The following is a 27,947-nucleotide window of genomic DNA, read 5'->3' on the forward strand; positions in this document are numbered from 1 at the left end:
TTTTATTTTTTTACTGAAAATGGGTGAACAACGTGTACGATCCTTAAGTGCTATTTTTAGTACAAGTTTAATCTGTTCAAGACAAATCAGTACTTACTAACGGGCCTATCAGCGCCCAGTCCTAACCCTTGACGCTAGAAATCTGAAATATATTAAGGATCTCATTGTGAGGCAAATCAAGAATTAAGGCAGGATTTTCAAAATTCCCAAGGGAAAGGGAATTTAACGGGGACCTCGATCGTAAGCCCTGACTCTTAATGTGTATAGTTTGTCCAAACATGCAAATTATTTCAACAAACGTACTGTATTTAAGTCGTGCATGGAGGAAAATAATCTCACTTCATGAACTTTGACTATATAATTTCCGTAGGAAATACCTAATATCAATCCAAATTTCTGACCGCCTGAACCGCCTGAACGTTTAAATAAAAAACAAATCTGTACTAAACTTGGCACGTAGGGATGCAAAATAAATGTTATTAAAATATCACATTTGAATGTTGTAAGGGTTTTTCTAATAGTGTGGGTATTAAAAACGGGCGTGTACTAAATTAGGACAGACTTTTCTGTAAGACACATCTTCCCTGAAGCTTAAGCTTCAGTAACACACTAGCTTTTGTTGTTCACATTATTCCAATCATTATAATTACTTTCTACTTTCCTTTTCTGTTTGTGCTAATTTTAGTACACTTATAAAGGAAAAGGTCAAGGCTCGGAACCGGTTTATAAAATAGCGGTAAATACCGGTTTATTTCGGTTTAACTCCGAACTTTCATAAGAACGCTTTCTTAAGAACTTAGTATTACCTAAATAAACCGGTTTATTCGACGACTGACAGCTGGCCGGCCGGCGGCGGGCCGCGACGTTTATCCTGCGCCGGAATAAACCGGTTTTTATTGTTCTAAGCCGGTTAATCTGACAAGAACTTTATGGAAATGTTCCTTTAAAAACCGGTTTAAAAATAACGGTTTCGCGAACGAAACCAAAATGAAAAGTTCTTGCGCCAAGTACATGATAACGGTTTGGATAACCGGTATCCGAGCCTTGGAAAAGGTTTAAAACATGCAATTTTTTTATATTTTGACGCGAACGAGATGAAAATGCATTTAAAAATTATGTGGGTAATTTAATTTTACTAACAAACGAAGGTTTATCGAAATAGATACGCTTCATATCATGTAGATAAATATTAAATTGGATTTTTAAGAACATGTATACTATGTATGTATCCTTTTTAATTATTTCCAATGTACCTATAACTCAGATTAAATAAGCCTGTCACATTTAAACGTCAATTAATTTTGATTACTCGCCACTGGCATTTACGACTTAAAATTTGACAATACGCTGATTCGGGCAGCAATTAAAGTTAATTGACGATACTGTGTACGACGCTAATGTTAATAAATGAACACGGTTCAATATTAATTTTACTTATGAACTGAAGTACATATAAATGTGACGTACAATGATAATTTCACTTTTATGTTCGTACATTTCAATTGTTACGATTTTTTTAAACATACGATTTTCTCAGTTCCTCTGTTTAATAGAAAGACCGCCACTGCCAAGAAGAACCCCCCCCCCAGAGATATTTACTTACCACTAATACAAGCAAAATAATATAAAAATATACCATACGTTTTCAAATTAATCTGAAATATTTCTGAAGATAGTTGACTAAGCACGTCTGTATTAAAACATTCATCAAGCACACTTAAAATACCTGAAAAATAATAACGGCGGTGCTCAGTCAACTAACACAACCTGCTCAAATATGTCCCATAACTTTGCAAACATCTTGTATATCACAACCAAGGAAAGTTGGCAATGAGGGTTATCGCGTATGAATTCGCCACTAGAGGCGCTAGTGTAGCGTGAGGTCTCCGAAATGTCAAATCTCATAGTTTTTGGGTGAGCTATGCGGGTTTATTTATAATTAGAATAATTTTGTGAATATTTTGCAATATCTGAAATTAATTATGGCAAATATGCGTTCCAGGGCAATGAATGTCTGTTTTGAGACAGTTTTGTCTTTCGGAAATCGTTGTCCTCCCTTTTTTCCGAACAAAACGGGGACTATGCAACACTGTGGCATGCTCGATATTTTTATGGTACGACTTTAAGGTGTATTAAATATGATTTTAACAAACTTTGAAAGCCATACTTAAAAACCTCACGCAACAGTGCGCCATCTAGTGAGACAAAAAACGATAGCCCTCATTGTTTTGACATAAGTACGGTCACAACACAGGATTCTTAACCAGTAGCCATTGTTGGTCATTTAGCCGACTAACACATACTCGTAGTAAACGCTGTCATGAAGAAACTCGATTGGCATTACACGGATAAATTACGAACAGTGGCAAGTTGCTCAAAAATGGTGTGTTGTGACTGTGCTAGATTTAGTACACTGGATATTATGAGGTTAAATGAGTCACTTCTAACTTAATATTCCTCTCATCCAGTCAAAGAACATTAAAGGGAAAAGTTCGCTTTTGTACATGTATCGCGACGCTGTCACTTGTTTATTTTTTTATTTTTATACAATAAAGGGTTTATTTACATACATAGGTCCTTTATTTAGTACCAAATGGAAAAAGCAACGTCTCTGTAGCATACGGATATGATATTTGGAGCGTGCATTGAGTAGGCGGCAGGGTAGGCACGTGCATACCCTGCAGTGTGGGGTGTGGGGTGTGGGGTGCTGCTGATTTGACCAAATGCAATGATATTAGTGTTACTGAAGATCGTATGTTTAAATTAAATTATATATATTTGTCAAGGCTTTAATATATTAGATGAATAAGATTGGCTGTTAATTTTTAAGATAATTAGATAATCAAATATTTATGAGCTTAAAGTTTTGTTTAGTGACCATTCGAAATACTTATTATATATCCTGCATAATTGTTTACTGTCATATTTGTCCCTCCATTATAAAAACCTCTTTATGGGAGTATTCTTATTGCAGTTATTTTTGAGTTTGAAAAGGACAATCAAAAAATAAAAATTTCCAATTTTTTTTTAAACTTCAAATGGTCGCTAAACAGTATACGCTCTATGATATAATATGTATGTGATATGTAACATAGTAGTAAGATAGCAGATAGTGTGATATTCACCGTAATGCTTTTACAAAAGTTGTGCATTAAAACATTTTTATAATTCGTTGTTTTTTTTCCTTCATCAATCCAAACGGGCTTTGTTCAGATTAAGATTTTCTCAAGTTTTGATTGTTATTATTTTAATAGTCATTTAATTTTGATAAATTACAATAATGTTTATGTGAAGCAATTTAATGGCGTGTGTGAAGTTCCCAATTCGCATGAGCCCACGTGGGAACTACGACCCATGTCCTCTCATTCTGAGAGGAGGCCTTACAGTGGGACGTATATGGGCTGAAATTATAGCAAAGTTGTTTATGGGACAGTACGTACTGTCCTAATAGAAAGAAAATCGGCCATTTTTTTCGAAAGTATGTTTGTTGTTATGCTCAAATAGTCAACTTCTCGTCAAGCTTCTATGAGTGGCTTACGTGACATGGTAGCTTTAAAACACCAGGTATTTAGTTTTGTAACATTCGTTAGCTTAGTAAACTTTTGAGTGCAGCTAAACCGAATGAAATAGGTAAATAGGTTAAAAATGCAACAGCAGCTAAATTCAGCAGGTGATTTTCGGTAGTTCGAAAAGGAAAACATCGTGGGGAATCCTGGCCCTGTACTACGATGTGCAAAATTGGAACTTTGTATCTTGCTGTCGCGCTGACGCTTATATTATTCAATACCAGTGTGAAAGGGACGGTACGATACGATACGAACATCGAATTTCGCAGTAGCCCCACTGTTTACCTATCGCCGGTCGACTGGAGTGTCCATAGCCTAAAATTAGGACAAGCTCAACTGCTTCCAAAAACAAAATAAAAAACAAACATCCCGCAGGGTTACAGATTTTAATTTACTTTCAATGACGAAAATTGTGTGAAGTTCTGATTTCACTGCTTGTATAAACTAATCTAATATATACATAACATAAACACAACACGTAAAGCCTTAAGTACAAAAGAAATTGTTGACTTGAAAAAAAATTGAGTCACTTATTCCGCATAGCGGTAAACCGCCAGCCAATGACCGTCCTTCAGGAGTTGCCAGATTAAAATTCTATTTTTATCCTACACGATTCCCACGTTAACCTAGATATTTACGTATTTAGCAGTTAAAAATAGAAACCGCTCAATTTATTGGCAGGAATAGGTATTTTTAACGATGTTTTGATGACAAGTTTAATCGTTTTTCTTACCTTTAAAAAGAGGTTTATTTTGTATCCGCGCTGGCAACATCTTCAGTCTCATTATTTGAGCGCGGCGTGCACACTCACGAAATTCCGCAATCCCCCATAAAATGGGCCCAAAACCGATATTCAATCGAAAAAAGTCATTATAAAATGTAAAAATTATTTATTAATAGCAAAATTATGTTAAAAGCACCTTTATAACGTTCGGTTCGTTAAAGAATAGTATAGATAGTGTTTTTATGTTCGCCGATGTTTTTCGTACTTTAAGATGTTACTGGCTGGTAAGAATATCTATTTTTTTAAATTAAAACTTATTCAAAATTTCAAAGTCGAACGCCCAGAAAAGCGCGGCAAAAATACTGCAGTATTTTGCTCTAGTCTACGTAATGTTGTTTTTTATGGCCGAATACTGCAGTGGTGTTCGGGTATCGATCCGTGTTAAAATTAATGTTTTTATAATATTTTGATGAGTGGAGCAATGGGTTTTTATTGCCTTTTCGTCGTGTGGACGGCATTGGCACTACTTTAGACTTAAATCGATAAATGTCCGCGCATTGAGGCTCGACGAGACAGTTCTACTCTACGCTAAAGCCATGATTACTTGATAGCGTAAAATGATATTGTTTATGAAAAGTTATAAAAACATAGGTACTTCTTCAATAAAGCTACAGATATACTCCTTTTAAAAATCACTTTGTTTTTTTTTCTTAATTTGGTGGCATACTTAACCTTGTTCACGAACAATTGCAGTGTTAGGTAACAATAAATAAAAAAACTGCCAATTTTCTTTTGTGTTATTAAAAATATAAAACACGATGCCTATAATGTAACGACGTAAATTCTTGAAGATAATTTGCTCGTTTATATTTTTCTGTCACTCTATTATTATTTACGAGTTAGTTTTATACATAAGATGAGAATAGTAGATTTGTCGTTTTTCACATTTAATAACGTCTAGACTCGAAAATTGCTGTCTATTTATTGTTGTCTAAAAACAAACTTAAATTTGCTAGTGATGCGACAGTCGCATATCGATAAAATATAGATTAACTACATTTTAAAATTGTAATTTATATTTATACCTATTTGAATATGGTTAGATTCTAACGTAATCATTGTGAATTAAATTTATTTGCTTTACTTAAAAAATGACTTCATTTAAAAAAAATATATATAATTTTACTACATCATAATTTTTGTGTCTCAAAGGAAACAAAAGAAAAATATTTTGGAAAAACACGCCATGAACAATAATGGATGAAATAAATTATCGCCAGCCAGTAGAGTCGTAGCACATTGTGGTTACAATTTTACAATAAATGTCATAATGACCCCGCGATGCCTGATGAAGCAAATGACAATTATTGATAACCTGCCCACAATTAAAATCCTAACAATCATACAGGGGGAATATCCCCTTGATGGCGGATCGTTAAATATTGGCTTTGGGCTTAAAACTGTACAGTACACAACTGTGGTATAATTTTTGACTCATTAATAAAGATGTCTCGAACGCGTTCACGTTAATGAATTACCATGGACAAGTTGGGTAATTGACACCATAAATTAATTGACATATTTTTTATGAGCTAGCAAAACGTGATTCCCCATAGATTTTGTATGGAATATAGTGGGCTCTGCTGTCATTTATATGTCAACTCAATTGACGAATTTTATGTGTTTCAAAACTACTAAAATACGAATTGTACTTATAGTTAGTTGATATTAAATCTGGCTTTCGTTTTTAAAAATTGTTTTCGACCGACTCAATCAATCAATTCAATTTTTTTACGTTCGTTACTTTAGAACTTAAACATTTATGGACTTTGCGACGTCATACTTTCGGTTGGTCTCATTTAAAATTGAAGAAAAAATTTCACCCCTTAGAAAGTTGTTTAAAGACTTCTTTTCTTGTTATTTTTAATATTCGGTTGCGTCTTAGGAACTTTACTGTCCATGGGACAAAAGATTTAAGTATACAAGTATTTAGGAATATGCTCAAGAGTCTTATGTGTTTCACTTTTGATGGATAGTAGAATTTTTTTAAGCTACTGTAACATGTAAAGTTAGTCGTTAAGTTGCTTAAATTTTCCAATAATCTGCGCATCTTTTTTAGGGTTCCGTAGTCAACTGCCTGTACCAGTATGAGTAAGATTAACGTATTTTTTTTAATATTCAAACAAAAAGTTTTAATTTATTTATCCATTTATCCATTAATAACCATGAAGGTGTAGGGTTGTGGTCCTGCTCACGTCCCGTAATGATGGTGTCACCTAACCTATTGCTAGGAGCAAATTGTCCTCATATTATTTGTCATTTTTACGTAAATGCGTTCGAGATACCGAAAAAAATCCTAACTAAAGGACTTGCTACACTAGATGCGTTCACAGCCTTGCGATCCAGTCTATACATTTAAACTAAAATAAAAAAAATATGATGTGTCTACAGAAATAATAGTAAGAAGTATAGATATTATGTCTCGAGAACTCATTGGAAAATTTCGCAAACTATCAGAATAAAAACAGCTAGATAGACAGATCATTATTATTTTCTGAAAAAATACATTATAAACACATGTCAGGTGATTATAAGAAATTCACAAAAGGATCGTCAAATGTACGTGTCCTAAAAAATAATAATGCATTATTTTGCAGCATTATGGTCCGAAAAGTATTCCCAATGTACTGTTGAATAGGTAGGTAGTAATACTATCAATAAAACCTACGAAAACAAAAAACGTGTGCGTATATAATATATGGCATAAAAAGTGAGAAAATGGCCACGTCACTCGAAAAAATATGTTATTCAATTTCACATTAAATAAAAACAACAAATAATAAAAAAAAGGCAAAGTAAAAGGCAAGCCTAAAAACATAAGTATGTTGCCCAGATCGCTGTTATTGGATAGGATGGTCATAAGGCTGGCACACGCTGGCTGCATTATTCGATTTCCTCTTATGGCGATCTTAGACTGCTAATACGTTGTCCGAGGAAAGCCAGTCCTATGATGACCATTTTCTTTGAAAGGAATTAAAAACAATTACATTTCTATACCTCTTACTAGTTCTGTTGACGTGATCCCATCTCTGAACCCAGAACGCATCCATTATAGCAAACCAAAACAGCAAAACCTAAGGTCACAGATAATTTATCCTTAAAACAATCATTTAATGAGGGCTATCGCGTATGAATTCGCCGCTAGAGGCGCTAGTGTAGCGTGAGGTCTGCGAAATGCCAAATCTCATAGCTTTTGGGTGAGCTACGCGGGTTTATTTATAATTAGAATAATTTTGTGAATATTTTGCATTACCTGAAATTAATTATGGCAAATATGCGTTCCGGGGCAATGAATGTCTGTGTTTTGAGACAGTTTTGTCTTTCGGAAACCTTTGTCCTCAGTCCTCCATTTTTTCCGAACAAAACGGGAACTATGCAACACTGGCATGCTCGATATTTTTATGGTACGGTTTTAAGGTGTATTAAACATGATTTTAATCTAAACTTTGTTTTCACGCCCGTAACAACAGACTTTGAAAGCCACACTTAAAAACCTCACGCAACAGTGCGCCATCTAGTGAGACAAAAAACGATAGCCCTCATTATTAAATTAAAAAGAGTGTTTTTTAACGGTTTGACATTTGTTTCGTGTAAAGGCCGCTGCACACGTGACAACGCGCTGACGTTGGCAGTGCCGATGTAATATTGATATGTTTGAAGTTTGTGCATTTTTGAAGCGGCTATGGCTGAGAGGAGCTGAAGCGTCGAGTTAGCGTTAGCAAGAGCGACGCGGTCTAACAAAATGCGCTGGATATTTCCCGTGCCAGGTAAGAGACATATTTTTTTAAAAGTGGAAACACATGACAGCTAAGCTTTTGACTGTAATGCCACTGTTTATTTAGTTTGGACTAGTTACAGAATTTGTTCCTGTTTTTCAAATTTTTAACAATTTTTTTAGCAGTTGGTACCTACTTAGTCAGAAGTCAGTATAGTCAGAAGTCAATCTCCATACAAGTGCGCTCGAGCAACGCACACATAGACACTGCTCACGGACACGGTATCTCGGACCGGTTGGGACCAGAGCGAGCGCGAGTGCCATCCGCTAGAGACACGCGTCTGTGAACTGTTTTGTGCAATAATGGAGCAACAAAAAAAAAGTTATTATAAACTTCGCCTAACGAAATCGTCGCAAGATATTTTCTGTGACAAATTTATAATATAACAATGACATTAAACTTAAAATATTTTAGTTATTAATTTATTTTTCTATTCTTCCCGTTTCATTCTCAACAATAAATTAAACAACTAGATAAGAGTGCCACTACCACGACAGTTTTTTGGTGCATAAATAGTTGACAACCTTAGAGCGACCGCCGAGCGTAGGTATGAAAAGTAAAGTACATACAGGAGATTGACTTCTGAACCATCTGTATTTTGTGTCGACTTTCTGCTACTTTAATGGTTACCTATATCTGTTGATAAACCAAAAAAAAAATTGAATTAAATTAACAATTGACTGTCACACACACTTCGAGTGCCGTCTTATTCCGATTGAGATCAGACTTTTCCCGATAAAAGCCGATACACATCTGTAAATTCATATTTTGATGTTGCGGCATTTTGTGTGTCAACTAGTGTTGGACGTTGAAAGTTACAGCTTATCGATATCGCTGTCCTACTTTAGCGTCCATTTATAAAATAACGTCACGATATTAATGGGCAGTCCGCGTGCCAGCAGCCTGGAGCTTTAACACTTTTAACAGTTTATTTTTCTATAAAAGTGTCCGTTAACGAGGCCAAGTTCATGACGTCGTTAAAATTTGTTCAATTTAAGTAGGTATGCATAAGAGGAGACGTTTTCGTTTCGATGAGTAAAACCATCATAGTTAAATATACATTATATTCAATAAACTTCGAGTTTGAAGCATTTTCCGGTCATTATGACTGTGATAGTCATGTTATGACTAATTTATTGCAGCTGATTCATAAATAATGTATACTTTTAAACGCCAAATACATTCGCATAATCATTTGCGATACGAATATTGAAAAAGACGCAAATATTCTTTACATTATCATCAGCCGGAAGACGTTTACTGCTAAACAAAAGCCTCCCATTTTAAACGCTACAACGAACGACACCACACAACACAACACACCACAACACAACAACAACAACTCGCCACTTGCATCCACCTGCCCGCAACTCTCATGATAGGCAGGTACTAGTGGGAAAAGAAACCTCCAACGCGTGACTCGGTAGGTACTTCAATAGTTCCATAACGCATGAACATATTTATGACGTCAAAAGCCAAATGTTGGAGCGTTTAGGATTTAAAAAAGCCACATAATTCCTTTGTTCAATTGAATTAACAGAGCAAAGCCAAGTACTAGTAGCCTAGTAGGTAGTAGAATAGTCGTGATGTTAAGTACATGTCCAGTTTAAAAGTTATAAATAAATAAATATCATGGGACACCTGACACCAAATTGATCTAGTCTAAGCATTACACTAAGGGCACTGTACAATTCTCCATACAAATAATTTACGCCGTCGCTATCGAGTACGGTTTCATTTCCAAAACTTAGAAACTTAATTTTGGCACATACTTAGGTATTATACCTTTTTATAATCTATACAAAATTTCAATTGAATCATTCAAATTGATTGGTGCCGAGATCTATTGTGCGTGGACGCAACGAAAATAGACCGATTTGATACGCGTAAAGTTCCGCACTATAAATAAATTGCCCAACAGACAGATAGGAAGACAATGTGTTGTTTACTGTTTGATACTCATGATTATGAGTATTTGTTTATTATTAGCTGTTGACCGCGACTTCGCTTGCGAACTCGTTAATCGCGAGAACTGTACATTTTTCGAGGATATAACTATCCTATTTCCAGAGAACTTACCTACTCTATCTCCCTAATAATTTTATATAAAGATGGGACCATGTATTATTTTCTTGTCGATTATTAGAATCAGATATAAAACATAATCAATAAAACATATAAGTCAAACAATTTCAATAAATAATTGTAAAATAAAATAAAATATAACAGTGATCTCAAAATAAATTATTCTTAATTTATAAATTAATAACTACTTACTTAAATATGAAACCACCGTGAGACTCACTCATTTTAAATGATAACAAAACGGATTACTCCCGTCTGAAATCGAGTTTAGCTCGACCCGTTTCGGGCTAATCCTTAACCCTTGTTCTGGGAGCAACGCGACTCGGCGGCTGCTGCAACACGTGCATTTTTTAAGTTACATAAATTCTTGTACAATTGAAGAATACCAAACTATAATCCTAAAAATCCTGCGCATGAGTGCCCATAAGGCGGCTGCATTTCCCAGCATCACACTTGCCGCGTTAACCTTATGAATAGCGATTTGCCAACGTTTGTGCCAAAAATAATAATGGACGAAAAATGTTAGTATTATTGTGAAAAAAAAGATTTTTTCTACATCGAGAACCCCATGTTTTTTTCACAACACACACACACACCCAAACATAACGCCTGTATTCCCAAATGGAGGCAGAGCACACGAAACGTTACCGCTTCGGAGCCACTTTTAGCAATTTTAGGTTTAAAGTTAGACAAAGAAAGGTACAATAGTGACAGGTTGCTAGCCTGTCGCCTACGGTATACCTTAACCTATATCTTTTTTCGCCTCTTACGACATGCACGGAAGAAATGGAGAGGTGTAATTCTAACCCGATACCACACGGGATTTTTTCACAGCATTACTAATATATTTCGTCCATTATTATTTTCTGCCTATATTGAGAATTATTTTTCACTTTTTAGTTCGATGTGTTATAAAAGCGTGTTTTTTTTAATGAAATTTATTTTTCACTTCCTTTTTAGTTCGACTAATTAAGGAACTGTGCAATTTTCCGGGCTAAAAACTGTCCTTTGTCCTTCCCCAGGACTCAAACTATTTATATACCGAATTTCGTCTAAAACAGTTCAGAAGTTTTAACGTGATTCGCGGTCAAATAAACAAACAGATATACAGACAAAAAATCTAAAAACTGTTGAAAGGTGTTCGTTATCGATTCAAACCATCCCCAGCCAAATTTTTTTCGAGTATCTTCCATGTACAGACTTTCGACCCTCTTCAGCTTTATTATGATAATAATTATTATTATGTGGGTATATATAAACACCCGGCGTTTGAAAAGAAATGAACCTTTTGACGACCAGATGGCCTAGTGGTTAGAGAACCTGACTACGAAGCTTGAGGTCCCGGGTTCGATTCCCGTGTCGGGGCAGATATTTGTATGAAAAATACGAATGTTTGTTCTCGGGTCTTGGGTGTTTACTATGTATTTAAGTGTCTATCTATCAATATAATTAGATTTTTCCGTTGCTTAGTACCCATAACACAAGCTTTGCTAAGCTTACTTTGGGACTAGGTCAATTGGTGTGAATTGTCCCGTGATATTTATTTATTTTGGGCCTATTAAAAATCAAATTTTACAGTTTATTAAAAGCCTGGTTTTCCGAGTTCAAACGTAATTATTTTTTTAATAGAAAACTGTACTTACTTATCTTATTATACCTAGTGCCATCCACGAAGACGCGTGATTTTGGCAAAATTAGACACTAATGACATTGTAATAAGAACCACGGAAAGCGTCATCGTGAATGACTCTACCTATATTAATGTTTGTGGTAGCAAGTGCCTTTAAAAAAAAACATCGATAATCTCTAGGCTAGTGTTGTCGCTCGTCCTTTTTCCAGAATATTATTTTTAGTTCCACGTGCACCGGCGCGCGATATCCGCGGCGTGCGATGAAACTAAAATTGGGTCACACAATGACACATTTAGAGATTTCATGTCACATAATTCGCGAAATTACAGTGGATGTATTTATTTACTGCCTTGATGACAGTTTTAGACTAATAAAATCCTTTCGAACTAATCGCTGAACTCGCGGGTGAACAAAGTAATTGTTTCAGTATTTTTTTAAGCCAGTTGGGTTTTTTCTTCGCTTACAACAGCATGGTGGTACAATAACTATAAATAAATGAACAGAGAAGTCGATACCCGTCCGTTACAAGCTCCATTAATAAAAAACAAAGGCAGGCTTCGACCTGGTCTTGAAAAATGCATTTAATAGTGACTTCTGAAAATATTTATCTATGATTGAAGACATAGGTAACCCTCGATCCATTTAGGCCCTGGATTATTATGTACCAACATAATTCCCCTGTAAGTACCCTGTGGCAGAATGCTCATAAGTCTGCCTGCATTTCCGCCCTGGATTACGATGCTAATTCTAATCAAAGTCCAAGTCAAAATATATCTATTCCATTAAGGCTATAATATTCAGATAAATTAGCTCCAAAATAATCAAATCTGTTTGATCAGTATGAAATATACTCAGCGGCGCAAAATTTAGCCCACTCTTCATACAAAATTAACCGTACTGCATACATTTGAGGCTAGATTTTTTCCGCTCAGTATAGTATGATCAGTAATATTTTTTGGAATTTTGTGATAAAGAAGCATGTTAAATTTCCCAGCAATAACTCCTCGGTTTTAGCCAGTCTGTATAGAAATTTGAGGTTTCCTGTTTCTAGTAGCCTTTGGGTTAACGACCTATTTATACTATTCGATGTTTTTTTAAATTATTATTTCATCCTAACGTGTTTTTTCTGTGTATCGAATATGTGTAAATAAATGTCTCTCTCTCTCTCTCTCTCTCTATTTCTTACATACATAATTATTTTAAATACATAAAACGACGGCAAGTTAGTAACAATGGGTACATTCACCACCAGCAACATCTGGCACAACACAGTGTGCATAAATATCTGATAAAACTCTATATCTAGGGCTCGGTAGGACGTCTCAGATATTTTTGCACGCTCTCCTGCAACAATAAATAAAACAAAATACCAGTGCCACTTTCTTTGGTCAATTTGGTCCGACGCACTGGAAAATCTTTTTCGTTTTATAAACATTTCATTTTTATTAATTGGATACTATCTTCTGTTTCAGTTCTTCTCATGTCCTGGTTTGGTGTGGACCAAGTTAAGGCTAACTCGTGCATCCGAACTGGTAATATACATAATACTCCCAACACTGGGTTGACATTGTCGTCGATAGCAGTCGGTAGTCAGTGTTGTGTACGTAGCTGCAAACTACATCGATACATCGACATCGATAGTGGTCCCGCACTATTTGGTAGTGTTGTGCTCTTTTTTTATACACTGGTGTTTGTAGCATCAAATGTTTTTGGTCAATGTAAAATTTTACTGCTTTTACTGCAGTTTCCCATCTGCCTCCACTTTATGGTGCCATTGGAGGAATTAAGTATGGGGATGCCAATTTTCAATGATGAATGCATGTCAGTACAAAGAAAAAGGTTTTGATTAAAAAAACACTTAAATATACTAGTTAAAAGAAAATAAGGGAAAATAAGGGATTTTATCGGTGAAATGAAATAAATCAATACTTTTGCCTTTTATTTCTGAATACATTTAATTGAATGAAAAGTATCTGTGTTGTGTTATTTTGTATCAATAAAACCATTTTAGACAAGGAATATTTTTTTTTGTTTGTATTTTCGTTTAACCAACGAAACTACGTGGCCCCTGTTTTCTTTTGAGTAGTATATAATCGTATTATTATTGACTACTTTTGCATTGTCATTCCATACCGAATTTCAAGTCGATTTTGTTACTAGAAGTGTGTCAAATTTAACTTGCATGATTTGATGTTTATTACGCATACCCACACACGGGTGAAACTAAGTGTTGCCAGTGTATTATTAAAGAGCAGTGTTGTAATCATAAACTTCTAGATGTGTTTGCAGCGCGGTTATTGTCCACAGGAATGAATGTTGCCATGTTCCGAAGAATGGGTAATTCTTTGCATGCTATGACTGAAGTACCTCTGTTTAGGAATCGGAAAAATTGTAAACAAATAAAATTATAACAGTGCAGTTTTATGGCACAAGCAGTGTCTATGCTAAACTGCAGACGGACGGACGGACAAACGGACGGACGGACCGACGGACACGGCGGAACTATAAGGGTTCCCTGTGTTATATATCACTATACCTAGTGCCATCCACGAAGACGCGTGATTTTGACAAAATAAGACCTTAATGACATTGTAATAAGAACCATGGCAAGCGTCATCGTGAATGACTCTACCTACTTATATGTGTACCTAATTTTGTAAAATGATATTTTTCGCTGATTAAAAACTGTTTATAATTTTCAAAAAAAATGATATAAACCTTTTTCTACTTCTACTTAAAACATCGATTTCAGACATCAAAACCTCTAGAAATATAAAATAAGTGTTGATATTGTTTACAACTTTGCCCATTTCTAAACTTACGAGATATATCCACGAACACTTACATATATAACATTATATATGACCTCCTGTGAATAACTGAACTGGATTTTTTAAGGTTTAATTTTCACCACAAAATACATCACGACCACGGCAGTACATTGGTAAGGCGGGCGAAAAGTTTCTATTTTTATTTATTTTTAAATCAGAATAATATTTCATTGTGTAATGTTAATGATATTTATGAAGTAAATGAGTAAACGAGACACGTTATGTGGCGTGGGTATAAAGGACAGAAACATTTTGCCTTGAAACATAATGTTTAAAAACTGTATCTTCTATAGTTTTTGTTTTACTAGCTATAGAGCTCAGTCTACGGTATTTTATTTTAATTCAGTTATTTACAGGACCCAAGTTTCCTTCACCTTTTATTTTACTGTGTAGTACTATGTTTTTTTTTCTATTTTCTTAACTAATGCAAGCATGGTTTTCAGCGTTATGGGCACTAAGTCTCATTCCCCTGGCTCAAGCCGAATGCCAAAGTAAGTACTTGTTTATATACGAAAAAGGCTTAAACACGAAGCTTGTATGCTTAAAAACAAGATTTTTTACCACTCGCCTTTAGCAAGAATAAATATTTGAATATTCCATTGGCTAAATACGCTGAAATAGTCGAGCAGATATATATAATATTCATATATTTAATTTTAATTATCGAAATGCCGTAGACTGAGTTGCCACTTGTTATATGTTTTTGATCTGCTTTTTTATTTATATCTTCCTCAATATCTATAGCTCCTCATTATTGCTTTTTGTTTTCTCATTTAACATTGAGACATAATTAAAAATACATTTGACACTAACAAAAATCACAACAAATTTAATCTTAATTTGAGTAAGGTAAGTGTTTTCATGTCTATATGTTGCTTATTTGTATTTATGAATAGACTGCTTATCAGCTATTCTTATTCATCTGTGCACCAGTGTCATTACCGTGCCGCTATTTTTTGCACTAATGACACAGTAATCACACTTGAGGGCACAGAATAATGAGAAAAGCCGCCATCGTTTTTCCAGATCTGCGCACTTATTCTTAGTACCGTGCTGCTATTGACAACACAAGTGACACGGTAATTAGACTGGAGTGCACAGGTTAATGATAATTGCCGTTATAACCTGCCTTTATTATTGGGAATTAATAACCTGTGGCAACTTTGTTGGTCAATGTTTGATGTCATTGTTTACAATGTAAGTTTTATTGTACCGTTTGTGCCCAAATACATAAATAAATAACAATTGTGTAACATTATTATACGTAGATGTTGATATATGTGAGCTTGACGATTATAAAACTCTTTAGTGTGTAAAAGAACACTCAAAGAGTCAGTTATTAACCTGATTTTAATTTCATCAAGAAATAATATGGCAAACTAGGTAGCGGCTTGGTTGTCAAAACTGAAAATAATGCCTTAACCATATCAATGTTGCACTATGGGTGCGCTTCCATTAATCCTGATAGGTGTTGAGCTGAATCGACCAATCGCATGTGGAAATCACAGAACTAATAATAATATAAGGAATAGAAATATCATTGTATTTAATAAAAAAATTGATCGCCTATAGTTTTTAGCCGCTTTGCGACTAATGAGCACAATTTCATTGCGTTTTCATAGAGTACTAGGTACTATACTCACCAGAAGCGCTGGCCCTGGGGTAGAGCAAAAGAAGCGGTCGCTGTAGGCGCCAAATAGCAAGGGGCGCCATTTTTCAAATATAATTATTTTAGCTCATTTTGAGAGGCGCGGAAGCGGTGTAGACTATCTCGCTCTACCTTGATCAAGGGCTAGAGTTGGCGCTGAGTTAGGCAACGCTATCACCGCCTTAATGAAAACGTATCCTAAGCCAACCACTAGCGACGCCTTCACTGGATCAGAAAAAGTTTTATCGTGTATTTAAAAAACTTACAAAGGGCCTTCTTGTTTGTAGTAGTACTAGTAGTGTATCCGTATTCCGTACATAAAAGTCGGTGTTCCTCGAACAGACACTTAAGTTTCAAATCAGTTCTATAATTCATACAAGAAGAGCCGTTTTTAAAGTTTGGAGTCATTTTTAGAATGTGCATGCTGCCATTAGCCCTGCTAGTAGGTAATTAATATGTAGAATTAATTAAATCTTAGAGTAGAAAATCAAATAATAAAATTATGTAGAAGTGAAATAAGTAAATGACTAATACTAATTGTCTAGTGAAAAACTCACTTATACTCATAATGACAGAGTTACCTACACTCAGATCTATATTAATTGCATTAAATCGCATAAAACGAAATAAAGAAAACTTAGGTTATACAAAAGGGACAAAAAATTACAGCTTGAAGTCGCAACGCACGCGAAAGAAAGATGTAAGTCGTTATAAGTCTTTCTTCCATTGAAAAATTACGTTTACAAACAATAAAAAATGTGTTGATGATTCAGAAAAACAGTTTTTAAAGATTCACGTTTAAGTATTTACATTTGATATGTTTGTGTAAACCACTTTCTGGGTTCTTTTCGGGAGCGCGTCTAAAGTTTCGAGATTAGTTTTAAGTGTTGAGTAGAGTGTAAAGGATCTAATACAATTCAGGCCAATGTTATGGACTTATGGAGAGGTTTGGGGTCACCAATGCGGCCCTATGATGAGGTGGAGAAGCTACAATAGAGATATCTCTCTCCAGGCAGGTGTTGTGCCTGGGGACCGAAGTCCGAAAGAAGAGTAAAAATCAACGCACGTAAAAAGAGCTCCTGGCGATATACCTGCGCAGTGAGCGAAATACGGACCAAATTGGCGGCGGAGCAGTGGGGGACGCGGAGGGGGCGTAGGAGCGCCCGCGCGGCCGTCACGCCATTTGAATTTGAATTTGAATTTAACATGTTAGTTGACAGATGCGCAAACGTATCCCCTCCACTAGCCACCCAGAGCTCTTTTTACGTGCGTTGACTTGTACGACACAATTATCTCGAATCAAACCACTATTATCTTGAAAAATTCAAATTTATTTCCGTTCTCTCCAACATTCATACAGTAACCGCCTGAATCGATGTCTACCCAATGACATTTCGTCTCGGTGTTGCCATTGCATATAAATAAATGACATCATTTAGTATTGCCATACGAATCAAACGATATTCCTTTCCACATTAGGATACAGTCGATACAGATATAATAAATTAGTACTAAAGATTCCGTTACGTCAAGATCTACATCCAAACGTGTCAAACTTACGAAGCAGACTCAAATAGTTTTAAGAATAAACAACAATAATTTACCAAGTCGCCTCACTTCTACACTGTCCTTCAATTATCGATAGTTAATTAAATTACCCACATCACTAGCAAGTCTATTAGTGCTGCGCTAAGCCCATTTGCATCGGAGTATTCACGGTAATCTTATTACAAGGTATTACTATTACAGCTTTATTTACGTGGCAAATATCGATATTCAGTATTTAGTCACGTTGGACAACACTACTCGCACACCGTAGTAAATTAAAGAATACAGTGTGTTCATAATTGGTTCACAACCTTAGGCCTGTAACCTTTTAATATAATATCGTTTCGTATTGTATTTTAATACTATAAAATGTTACTAACAAATTATGAAAGATAATCCCTACTGTATTTTTAATATTATATATGTGAAAGTAACTCTGTCTGTTATCTTTTCACGCTTAAACCGCTGAACCGATTTAGACAAAATTCAGTATGGAGATAGTTCAAGTCCTGAGGAAGGACTAGGCTACTTTTTATCCCGGAAAATGCATAGTGCCCGCGGGATAGCAATAAGCGAATTCTGCGCAGATGGAGTCTCGGGCAACAGCTAGTCGGAAATAAATTACATATTATTGTTTTTGTCTAACGCTGCATGGGGCGCTCGTGATCGCATTCCCTGTCTCTTTCTACCTTCATCCTATACCGTGTGAGAGAAAGAAGTGATGAAAATGATTACTATTCCAAGTGCTATAGACAATAGGGTCTCTGGACTCAGGTTTATGCAAGTGGAGCCGCGTGAAAAGGCTAGGTTATAACGTCGCGTGCCTCAACTCAAGGTTTACCGTTGATGCCCTAGATTTAGGTTTAAACTTAATAGGTTTCATGCGAATGTGCTGTTTGAAATAAGGTCACTAATGACGTGATGTAGGTACTAGCTGGAATCGACATTCTGAATATTTTAGCTATTTTCATGCCGAAGAGGTATATGAATATCGAAAATTAATACGGATGTGGCCTGTAATATGAGCAAATAATTGAAACATAGATCATACTCGTACTGAACAACATTAGTTCAGCGACTTTTAAAAATAAATAGTTTTCTAATTTTTATTACACACACACACAAACATCACGCCTGTATTCCCAAATGGGGTAGGCAGAGCACACGAAACGTTACCGCTTCGGAGCCACTTTTAGCAGTTTTAGGTTTTAAGTTTGACAAAAACGGTTGCTAGCGTGTCGCCTACGGTATACTTACCTTAACCTATATCCTCAATCGCCTCTTACGACATCCACGGAAGAAATGGAGAGGTGTAATTGTAACCCGACACCATACGGGTTTTTATTACACTTTTAAATAAGTTTATTCGAAGGAGCAATGTCAAGCAAAATGCTTGATGTTTGTAGCGTGACAGGCGACGTCAGTTGTGTTCTAGGATGGCATACATTGATAGCAGTATTTAATTTGTATGTTGTTGTAGGTCACACACAGTATTTTCCCAAGACCCCACGGACCAAGGATCTTGACATAGAACGGGACAAAGTCGTATTCGTACTATCATTAACATGCCTTAGCAATAAATGTCTAATACTAACCGTGAATCTTTAATAGCTGTACCGTCATGTGCCCGTCGTGGAGGATTCCCTAGTCTATTTGTGTCACCAGCTCTTTAACGTATGACCGTCTCTGTTCCACAGCCCGGACGATATACTGCTACGAGTGCGACAGCTGGACAGACCCTCGCTGCAAGGACCCGTTCAACTACACAGCGCTGCCTCGGGACCAGCCGCCACTGCAGACCTGCAACGGATGCTGCGTCAAGATGGTGCGATACTCTAAGAGCCGTAAGTAATATTGAATTAGGCGTTACTTTGCGGAGGTCCATATCCATGAAATAAACTTAAATAATATTTTTTAAATAATAGTAACCAGTTTATCGGTGTACTGCCGTTTCGACAAAATATTTTTCGCCAAATTTCACTTCCCAAAAAACTTATAGCAAAAATCTTTAGCATATTTACATTTCGCATTTCATTTGGTCAAATTATCATTTAGCATAATTTTACTTTGTCAAGTTTTATTATGACAAACATTTATAAAGCAAACGTTTTCTTTTGGCTAATGTTATCCAACCACAGAAACCAACAACTACCAGAAAAGTAGGTTAGGTTAGGTTAGAACTGCGTCCCCCACAGAAACGAACTGCTATCAGAAAAGTAGGTTAGGTTAGGTTAGAACTGCGTCCCCCACAGAAACGAACTGCTATCAGAAAAGTAGGTTAGGTTAGGTTAGAACTGCGTCCCCCACAGAAACGAACTGCTATCAGAAAAGTAGGTTAGGTTAGAACTGCGTCACAGTGCTCAGAAAAGTAGGTTATTAAAATGCTAAGTATTTCATATTTCTATATATATTTATGAAACAATAATTTGTCAAAAAGAAATTTACTAACTGTAAAATTGCGATAAGTTGTTTTGGCAAATGATAATTTGAGTAAAATATTTTGGGATATGATACTTTGGGAAAAGTTTTTTGCCCATACATTAGTAATCCCAGTTAATCACTATCCAAGCGCCCTCGTCCCCTATGTCATCAAAAATAGAGTAGCAAACACAACAAAAAAAAAGAATTAGCGAAATCGGCCCAGCCGTTCACGCCTGATGCCGTGACCAAGGGAAATAGGGATTAATTTTTTATATATACTGAGCGGCAAAAAATCTAGCCCTCAAATGTATGCAGAATCGGTAATTTTGTGTGAAGGGTGGGCCAAATTTTGTGCCGCTGAGTATATTATAAATATAAAAAAAAGATGCCACGGCAAGCCAAAGTTCTCGTTCCAATAATGGCAAATACGACAATGGTCACTAACAATAACAACCTCCCCCTCTGTTCCAGCGTACGAGGTAGTCCGCCGTACCTGCACATCGCAACTACAGATCAACCTTTTCATGGTGGACCATGTTTGCATGATGGAAAGTACAGGCACTGGCCATATGTGTTTCTGCGAGGAGGACATGTGTAATGGCGGCCCGGGCCCCACCGGAGTGGTGGGGTTGCTGGCTGCGCTGGCGCTGCTTGCATGTGCATGCAGGTGAAGTAGGATAGTGATGGGGTGAGGTCGAAACTGCCGATATCGATAGTCCACGTTACCGCAGGGTGTACCGACGTAAACACGTTACATTGGGACACGTCACTACACACGACATGATAGAACGGGATTTGATTTCAAGATTAAGGGCCTGTTTCACCACTTGACCACTAACTTTAAGTGACGGTTATCAGTGATGCCGTCTCTGTTTGTTTTGTCCGAATAAACAAAGAGGGCACTACTTTTATCTGACACTTAAAGTTAGCCGACAAGTGCTGAAACAGGCCCTTACAGTCTTAAATGGTTCGCGGTTACGTTATTAGACTTTTTGGGATGTAGACTGTGACCTTAAGTGTAAGAACGTGCCATGCAGTTAACTGCGCCGTTTTAGCGCGCCGTCTCTCTTCAAAGTATCGCTAAAGAAAGAGATGGTGTGTTAAAATTGCTCTGTTAGCATAGTGTATTCGTAGCCTTAAGATCATCGTAAGCGCATCTAATGCTATGATCAAAGAACTCTATGTCTTGCCGTTAGACTGAAGAAATTGAGGGTACATGTTAATGTTAAGAACGAACATTGAATGCATCTGGTCTTGTGACCATTGGGCGTATTCTTAATTACCTATCATTAAAGATATTCAGTTTGCATCCCGTAGATAAATCAATTATAACCGTGCAGAAATATGACTGCAAATAAAAGATATTTATGCGCAAGAGGGAGGTAATATGATTGTGCAGGGTTTTAGTTCACTCTGGCGCTGGTTTTTTAACTTTTTGTCGGGGACGATGAAAACAATATCGCGATTTTTCTACTGACTAAGTTGATAGTAAAGCTTGAGAAAAATGTGACGTGTTAGTCTCTTTGTAACATTATTTTTCTGGGTTTTAGTGCAGATGAGTAAAAATATATAAACTTGTCTAACAAGATGATTAAGCGTTTGTGTCGGATACACCCTTTGCGTTATACCGCGTGAGTTGTCAACATTACAATGGTTAATTTAACCGATTGTTTAAATATGTAACTATCGATGTCAGTTTTTGCTGTTAACGACAGCTGTCAAACATTGGATTGTTACGTATATTAAGACGAGAGTTTTAAATATTTTATTAAGTTTTTTAATTGTGTTTTGTACTCTGGTCTTATCCAATGATAAGTCGAGCGTGGAAGACACGATAATAATATTTTATTTAGAACTAATAAATTTCTATCAAGTTAAACAAAATTGAATGCAGCAGATGCTTTGTCATTTTGTTTTGACCGTTTTTCATCGAGATAGTGACGTACCAATCCAGTGTAAACCATCGATTGTTCGACTGAACCTAACCCTAGACTTTTTCGTCCAACAGTAGCGTAGTTTCTGAGCTTTTTCACATCACTAACATACGTCCCTCAGCGATAGTGCAGTATGTACCTGATATAATTATGTACTGATGTGAAAAATGCCATTTCATTCTTGCAACTCTCATGTTCAACATTTTTGCTCTAACTATTTTAAGTATAGTGTAGTTACCAAAATTTCAACTAACAATAGCTTGTAAATAGTGCAGCACGGACGTGCTTGAAATTATCGACATCGGTAACGACGAAAAGCAGTGACACCCTCAATCGCTTTTTTATTGGTCCAAATTTCCAAGACCAAGTTGAATTTGCTCATAGATGCACATAAAATAGATGTGGGCACTTTTAGATAGAAAAAAATTGGTTATAGCGACGAACTAGCTTGAACTGCCGTACTTAGGGGTGTAAAAACTAGGGTAGTATCAGATTGTAAGGGTACAGAGTTTGACGAGGTGCGGATTATTTATTCGGTAAGCGTCTGTCAAGTTTGACAGCTCGGGTGGAGTTTGACATTTTCATGGCATTGTAAAAAATTGGCCAAGTTACAAAATTAACCTGTTGTTTAACTTTAAAAAAATACTTGAACATGAAAAAGAATGTATGTATGCTATTTTTGAGTTATTCAAGAAACTTATAAACCTATAAGGTTTGCTAAAATAATGGTGACTTACATCAATAGAAATACACTTGTCCTTTTTTGATGTGCAATGTAAAATGTGCTTACTCATTTAGGTTAAAATTTTCGAAGCACTGTGCTACCCGACGCAATTATAAAACGGTTTTGTTTATTTTCCTAAAGAAAATAGGGATCTGTTAAAAGTTTTTTGTACGCAGTGGGCCAAACTAGTGAGAAGCATGTCGGTGAAGTGTTTTCAAATAATTATTTATAGATGTCGCTAGTTAAGACACGTCTCTTTGCAACGTTTATGATTGCAAATAATCTTGACTCGAACTAAACGGTTGACAGAGTTGATTGCTAACGACATCTAGCGATATTTAAACGTAACTTAAAAAGGATAAGCAATAGCGTGGTGATTAAAAAAGGCAATAGTGTCATACAATAAGTTTCCAAATTAATTAGACGCATAGAAAAACGTGTTTTAGTTCCCATATGATTTAGTATTTCGTGCGACGGGTGTAGTTTGTACGAAGCTAGTTTTAGAGGGGGCAATGCGAAACACGGTGACCTCGTATTATTAAATAGTTGTAGAACTTGGCCGTGACACTCCTGTGCGGCTGCTAGCTTAACTTAAATCTAGGAACATAAACACCAAATAACTTTTAATCGTTAAATAGATATCGCATAAGTTTATTTTAGCGTTTGATATAACGGCAGATTTTTTGGTAGGTTCCTTTTTTAACTGAGCACGCGAAGTGCGTAGAAGTGAGATTTTGTGAAAAAATAGCTTTATTAAAAAAAACAGTAGTTCCTTTCATTCGAATCGGAGCCATTTATAGGCTATTTTATTTACGTCATATCATCATAGTAGGATAAAGAAGAGGTAATATGATTAATAATGACGTAACGAACGGGCACTTTTTTACAAATACCATGAGCACCTACGCTTGCCTCGACGCATCTTAGTTAAATAAAATTATAAAATGTTTTCTAAACAACCACAAAATTAGTAAAAGTCAAAAGGAGCTATTTTGAACGACACTGTTACATTTATCACATTTATTTCGTTACTCAATTTTTGTAGGAAATTTTTAGTTCCACTTTCAATCATTTCTACTGTATCTTGTAGATCCTAAATAACGTATTATATTTTCAAAGGTTTTAATTTTTGTTATGCAAAAGATTTTATACTTTTGTTTGACTAAGGTGTACTGTCTGCAAAGAAGGCACAGGCTAGAAATAATGGGAAAATAGGATAGCACCTAGTCGCTTATAATATCACATTTGTCATTCCAGTGCCTATTCTATACGACAGTATTATACAACCTCAAATAGTGTTTTTAATAATATAAGTGCAAAGCATATTATAAGGAGATGGATATTGTATGTATATTTAAAAAATATAGTATGACTATATGATAATGAAATGAATAGCTTACGTATAATCTTCCTTGTTGAATCTAGCTATCTGATGACATTTTTGAATTCTAGATTCTTCGATTGTTTTAAAATTTCTAGAATTAGTATCGTAAGTGAGTACTGACATGTTGGATCGAGTCATACATCGCATGTGTTTCATGATAAGGCGTCAAAATGGCGTCATGTAACTGAAAAAAATTGAATATTTCACTGAATGCATAAGAGATCGTATTGTTTAAAAAACATATTGTTTGGAGTATACTTCGTAATTTTAACTGTTATCATTTTTAGTTTTATAGTTGTTTTTTTTTTCTAATTATATTACTAAATAAAGTAACTGAAAACCATTTTGTGAAGTATTCACCTGATTCATCTTTATATGCAATTTAAGCCATATTTCTTAACATATAAGGTTCAACCAGATTTTTGAACAAAAACTTGTGTGGCTTGAGTAGTTCTCACACTATGTTAAAAGAGCGAGGACAGGACCTATTCTATTGTCTACCTTCATGCAGACCTGTGAATATGGTTGAAGAGTGAGATTAGATAGGAAGTCTCATTTTAAATGTCAAATGCTTCCTTGGACGTTTGTATGAGTTTCTTATTAGGACTTTATGTTCATTTTTCAAAGCTGTAACTAAAAATATGTTTTAAAATCTGTGTTTAACCATACCAATTCAAAAAGTACTGTTATGTCTAGGATTTTGGCATGTCACAGCACTGTAGACAGGCTTCCCACTGGCCCCAGACACCTTGGAATGCAAACCTTGGTCCATTAAGATAGCTGCCACTCGAGAACTTGGCTAGCACTACCATGCACTTCTTAAACTACATTCGGATAAAAGATAATTGTTGAAAAATCGCAAGTTATTGTACTTAATTACCTACATGCCGATTGCCATAAAATAAGCAAGATTTGTCTGTATTGTATCGAGAAGAATTTAAAAAAAAATAGGCATTGATTGGTGTTGCCGTTATATGAATATCGAGGCACCATGACGATTTTTTGATAGTCCGCCCGCAGCTAACTTCAGACTGATATCATTCTTTATTTGATCTGCTACGAAGTTAGGGGCAGGATTTCTGACGAATGTGGTACACGATTGAAAATATACAGTGACGTGTATGCTGGTTGCAAAATAGCTGTTTGTTAGAGTCATTTGACAGATACAGAAATGACAGTATGTCAATTCTAATCATCTGTCAACATGACGCCGTAATTTGACAGTATTTTTGTGGCGTGCGTAATTGGTACAGATATTTTTTACCCGACTGCAGTTTATATCATGTGGTCTTTTTTCATTTATGACAGTGGTATCAGCTAACTTAAACCTTTATCGTAAATACCTAGTAATATTAAAAATGCTGTTCATAAGACTAAGTAACGTTTTACCTAAATCGCTTTAATTTAAATAATTAGTATTTACCTACTTTAAGATCAATGTAGTGTTGGAATATATTTTTTTATTAATAATAAATAATTAATTAGCTATACTAATTTATTCATGAGAATGGTATTTAGGCTAGACTTCGCGATCCAATTTTTATTATTTTTAAATAATAAAAAAAAACATGTAAGGAGACATTTTTTAATTAAGAGTACTTAGTGAAGTTTAAAACAGAGGATAAAATAAAATTACATCCTACTGTTTAGATTAAAATGACTGTGTTACATTTTTTCACATAATATATAAACTTGTTAAACAAAAATTGCTTTCGGATCGAGTATTTTGGATAGAATATGACATATATTCGAAAATAAATGTAGCTAAAATTTACCAGTCTGTCTACAGCACGGAGTCTACAGTCAGTTTACGATTGCGTTTGAATTAATATTTTGAAACTATCCTAAAAAAGTATATTTCAACACGTTTATTAAGAAATCTACTTCCTTCACTTTCTACATATACGGCATATCACGCATTAGACGAACTAGCTCGGGCGGTAATATAGTCAATTAGACCTCTACGATAAACACTATGTCATGTTGAATTAATTTTAACAATAAGCATGTATTTATTTGTATAAAACGATAACTGCAAAGTATTTTTTTTGTTACATTTCATCCACAAATTATGATGTAAGATTTTTGACGTCGTATATTCAAATATGTTATCGATTTTTATTATGACAATTGCCATTTTAATACCAGACAACCTAAGAATAATCATAGCTTGTGAATGGTTAACAAGTTTTTTTGTATGTTGTCGTTTTATTCAAAATTGGTTGATTCTTGCACTTTTTTAAGCTACTGCTTCGCGATAACTTGGATACCTAACCGCTGTCCTAAGTTGAGGTCTCTTACTTTTAGAACTATGAACGATGAGCTAAAAAAACAGCTGTTAACTAGGTACTTCATTTACCTCTTACTAGCACATCTCGTGAACATTACTGGAGTTCTAAGGCCTATGTTCTAATATTATATCTGCCTGTTAATATTATGTGACATAATATTAGTATAAGATGCAGATGAGTCAATATGTGAATCTCTAATGCGATTCATTCAAATGATATTTGAATATAAACGAGGTTCATTCAAGAATTTGCATAAGTGTAAGCCTCATTAGACGATGCAAGAAATTGAATGCGAGTTGCGTTAGGTACATTGCGGACTATTGAAGAACAATCATTTTAGTTGGTCAAACAAATACCGCAATGTAATTAAACTTCCATGCAAGTTTTCGCATTCTCCGAATGGGATCTTACGGCCAATTTTTAATGTTTTCTCAACCTCTTCGTTCATCGTTTTACAGAAGAGATCTCAGCCGCCCCAAACGCAATGTGGCCTGTCTGTTGATTTTTCTCATGTTACTCTATGGTTCAAACCTACAATAAATGTGCAACACCTTTTGATGTTTGTCAGGGTCTCACAACCTACATTTATGTCAATTTTTAATGAAGAAATGATAAAAACTGCTTTCATCACGGGCGAATTATTCCCTAAAGTGTTATGAAGGCCCAAGTTTTTATTTATAATAAAATTATGAAATTTAAATGGATATGCTGTCGATCTAAAGAAACGATAATCACATTGAGGTTGTCAAAATATTTTGTTCTAAAATCCAAGGGGCTACTGTGACAACTTGTAATGTCAGATACGTCTAGATCTAGATATAAGCGGTTATAATACGAATTTCGTTAAGCAAGTAAATGTAGGTTGTGTGAACTAGCGAGATGTGTATTATTTCTATTTTTATATTTGTATCTGTGTTTGTATATGTTCTCATAATCAATACTTTTTACACTACAATTTGTTTATTTTATATATTTTGTGTATAGAATACAATAGTTTGCTTTTTCCAACAAAGAATCCAAATACGCTATAGACTGCACAATTAAAATTGTCTCAGAAACATACTTGTGCAAAAACGATATTGTGAGTGCAGTTTGCAATTTTTTGAACTTATGTACCTTTTTTTGCGTAAATGTATTGTAAACCGGCGGTTTGAAATGCGGTAAATATGCTGACAATAACAGGGCAGTATTAATTCATCGAATATTAACATTACTTCTGCCGGCTTCAAACCTAAGGTACCTAAAAAAAGTTTTGTCAAATATTGAGAAGTGCCATAATTATAAAAATATTGTTATAAATTTGTATTTTGATTACCTATATACA

At 35.3% G+C, this 27,947-nt stretch overlaps 1 protein-coding gene and 1 long non-coding RNA gene across 8 annotated transcripts in view; one reads left to right on the plus strand and one right to left on the minus strand.

Annotated features, from left to right (window-relative positions):
* The window catches only part of LOC141443371 (uncharacterized), a 282,390-nt gene that overhangs the window by 146,047 nt on the left and 108,396 nt on the right, over positions 1-27,947 (minus strand). The window lies entirely within an intron of this gene.
* qvr (glycosylphosphatidylinositol-anchored protein quiver) lies at positions 4,333-27,922 on the plus strand. Of its 7 annotated transcripts, none has more exons than XM_074108889.1 (7): positions 4,334-4,574; positions 6,410-6,441; positions 7,947-8,117; positions 13,315-13,374; positions 15,117-15,164; positions 19,567-19,713; positions 20,762-27,922. In XM_074108889.1, the coding sequence occupies exons 3-7, from the start codon at positions 8,093-8,095 to the stop codon at positions 20,959-20,961; spliced, it is 480 nt and encodes a 159-aa protein (XP_073964990.1). In that variant the 5' UTR covers positions 4,334-4,574; positions 6,410-6,441; positions 7,947-8,092; the 3' UTR covers positions 20,962-27,922. The 7 variants fall into 7 exon arrangements, with proteins under 7 accessions (XP_073964997.1, XP_073964990.1, XP_073964995.1 ...); XM_074108894.1 differs by having other exon boundaries at positions 8,028-8,117; XM_074108888.1 differs by lacking the exon at positions 6,410-6,441.

Source organism: Choristoneura fumiferana, chromosome 27 (genome assembly GCF_025370935.1).
Source record: "Choristoneura fumiferana chromosome 27, NRCan_CFum_1, whole genome shotgun sequence".
NCBI lineage: Eukaryota > Metazoa > Arthropoda > Insecta > Lepidoptera > Tortricidae > Choristoneura > Choristoneura fumiferana.

Bases quoted from the DNA above. Each gene is read 5' to 3' on its own strand.
- qvr (XM_074108889.1), top strand. From the start codon at position 8,093: ATGCGCTGGATATTTCCCGTGCCAG. The intron at 8,118-13,314 runs GTAAGAGACATA...CTTCTGTTTCAG, and splicing joins CTGGATATTTCCCGTGCCAG to TTCTTCTCATGTCCTGGTTT. The intron at 15,165-19,566 runs GTAAGTACTTGT...TCTGTTCCACAG, and splicing joins GGCTCAAGCCGAATGCCAAA to CCCGGACGATATACTGCTAC.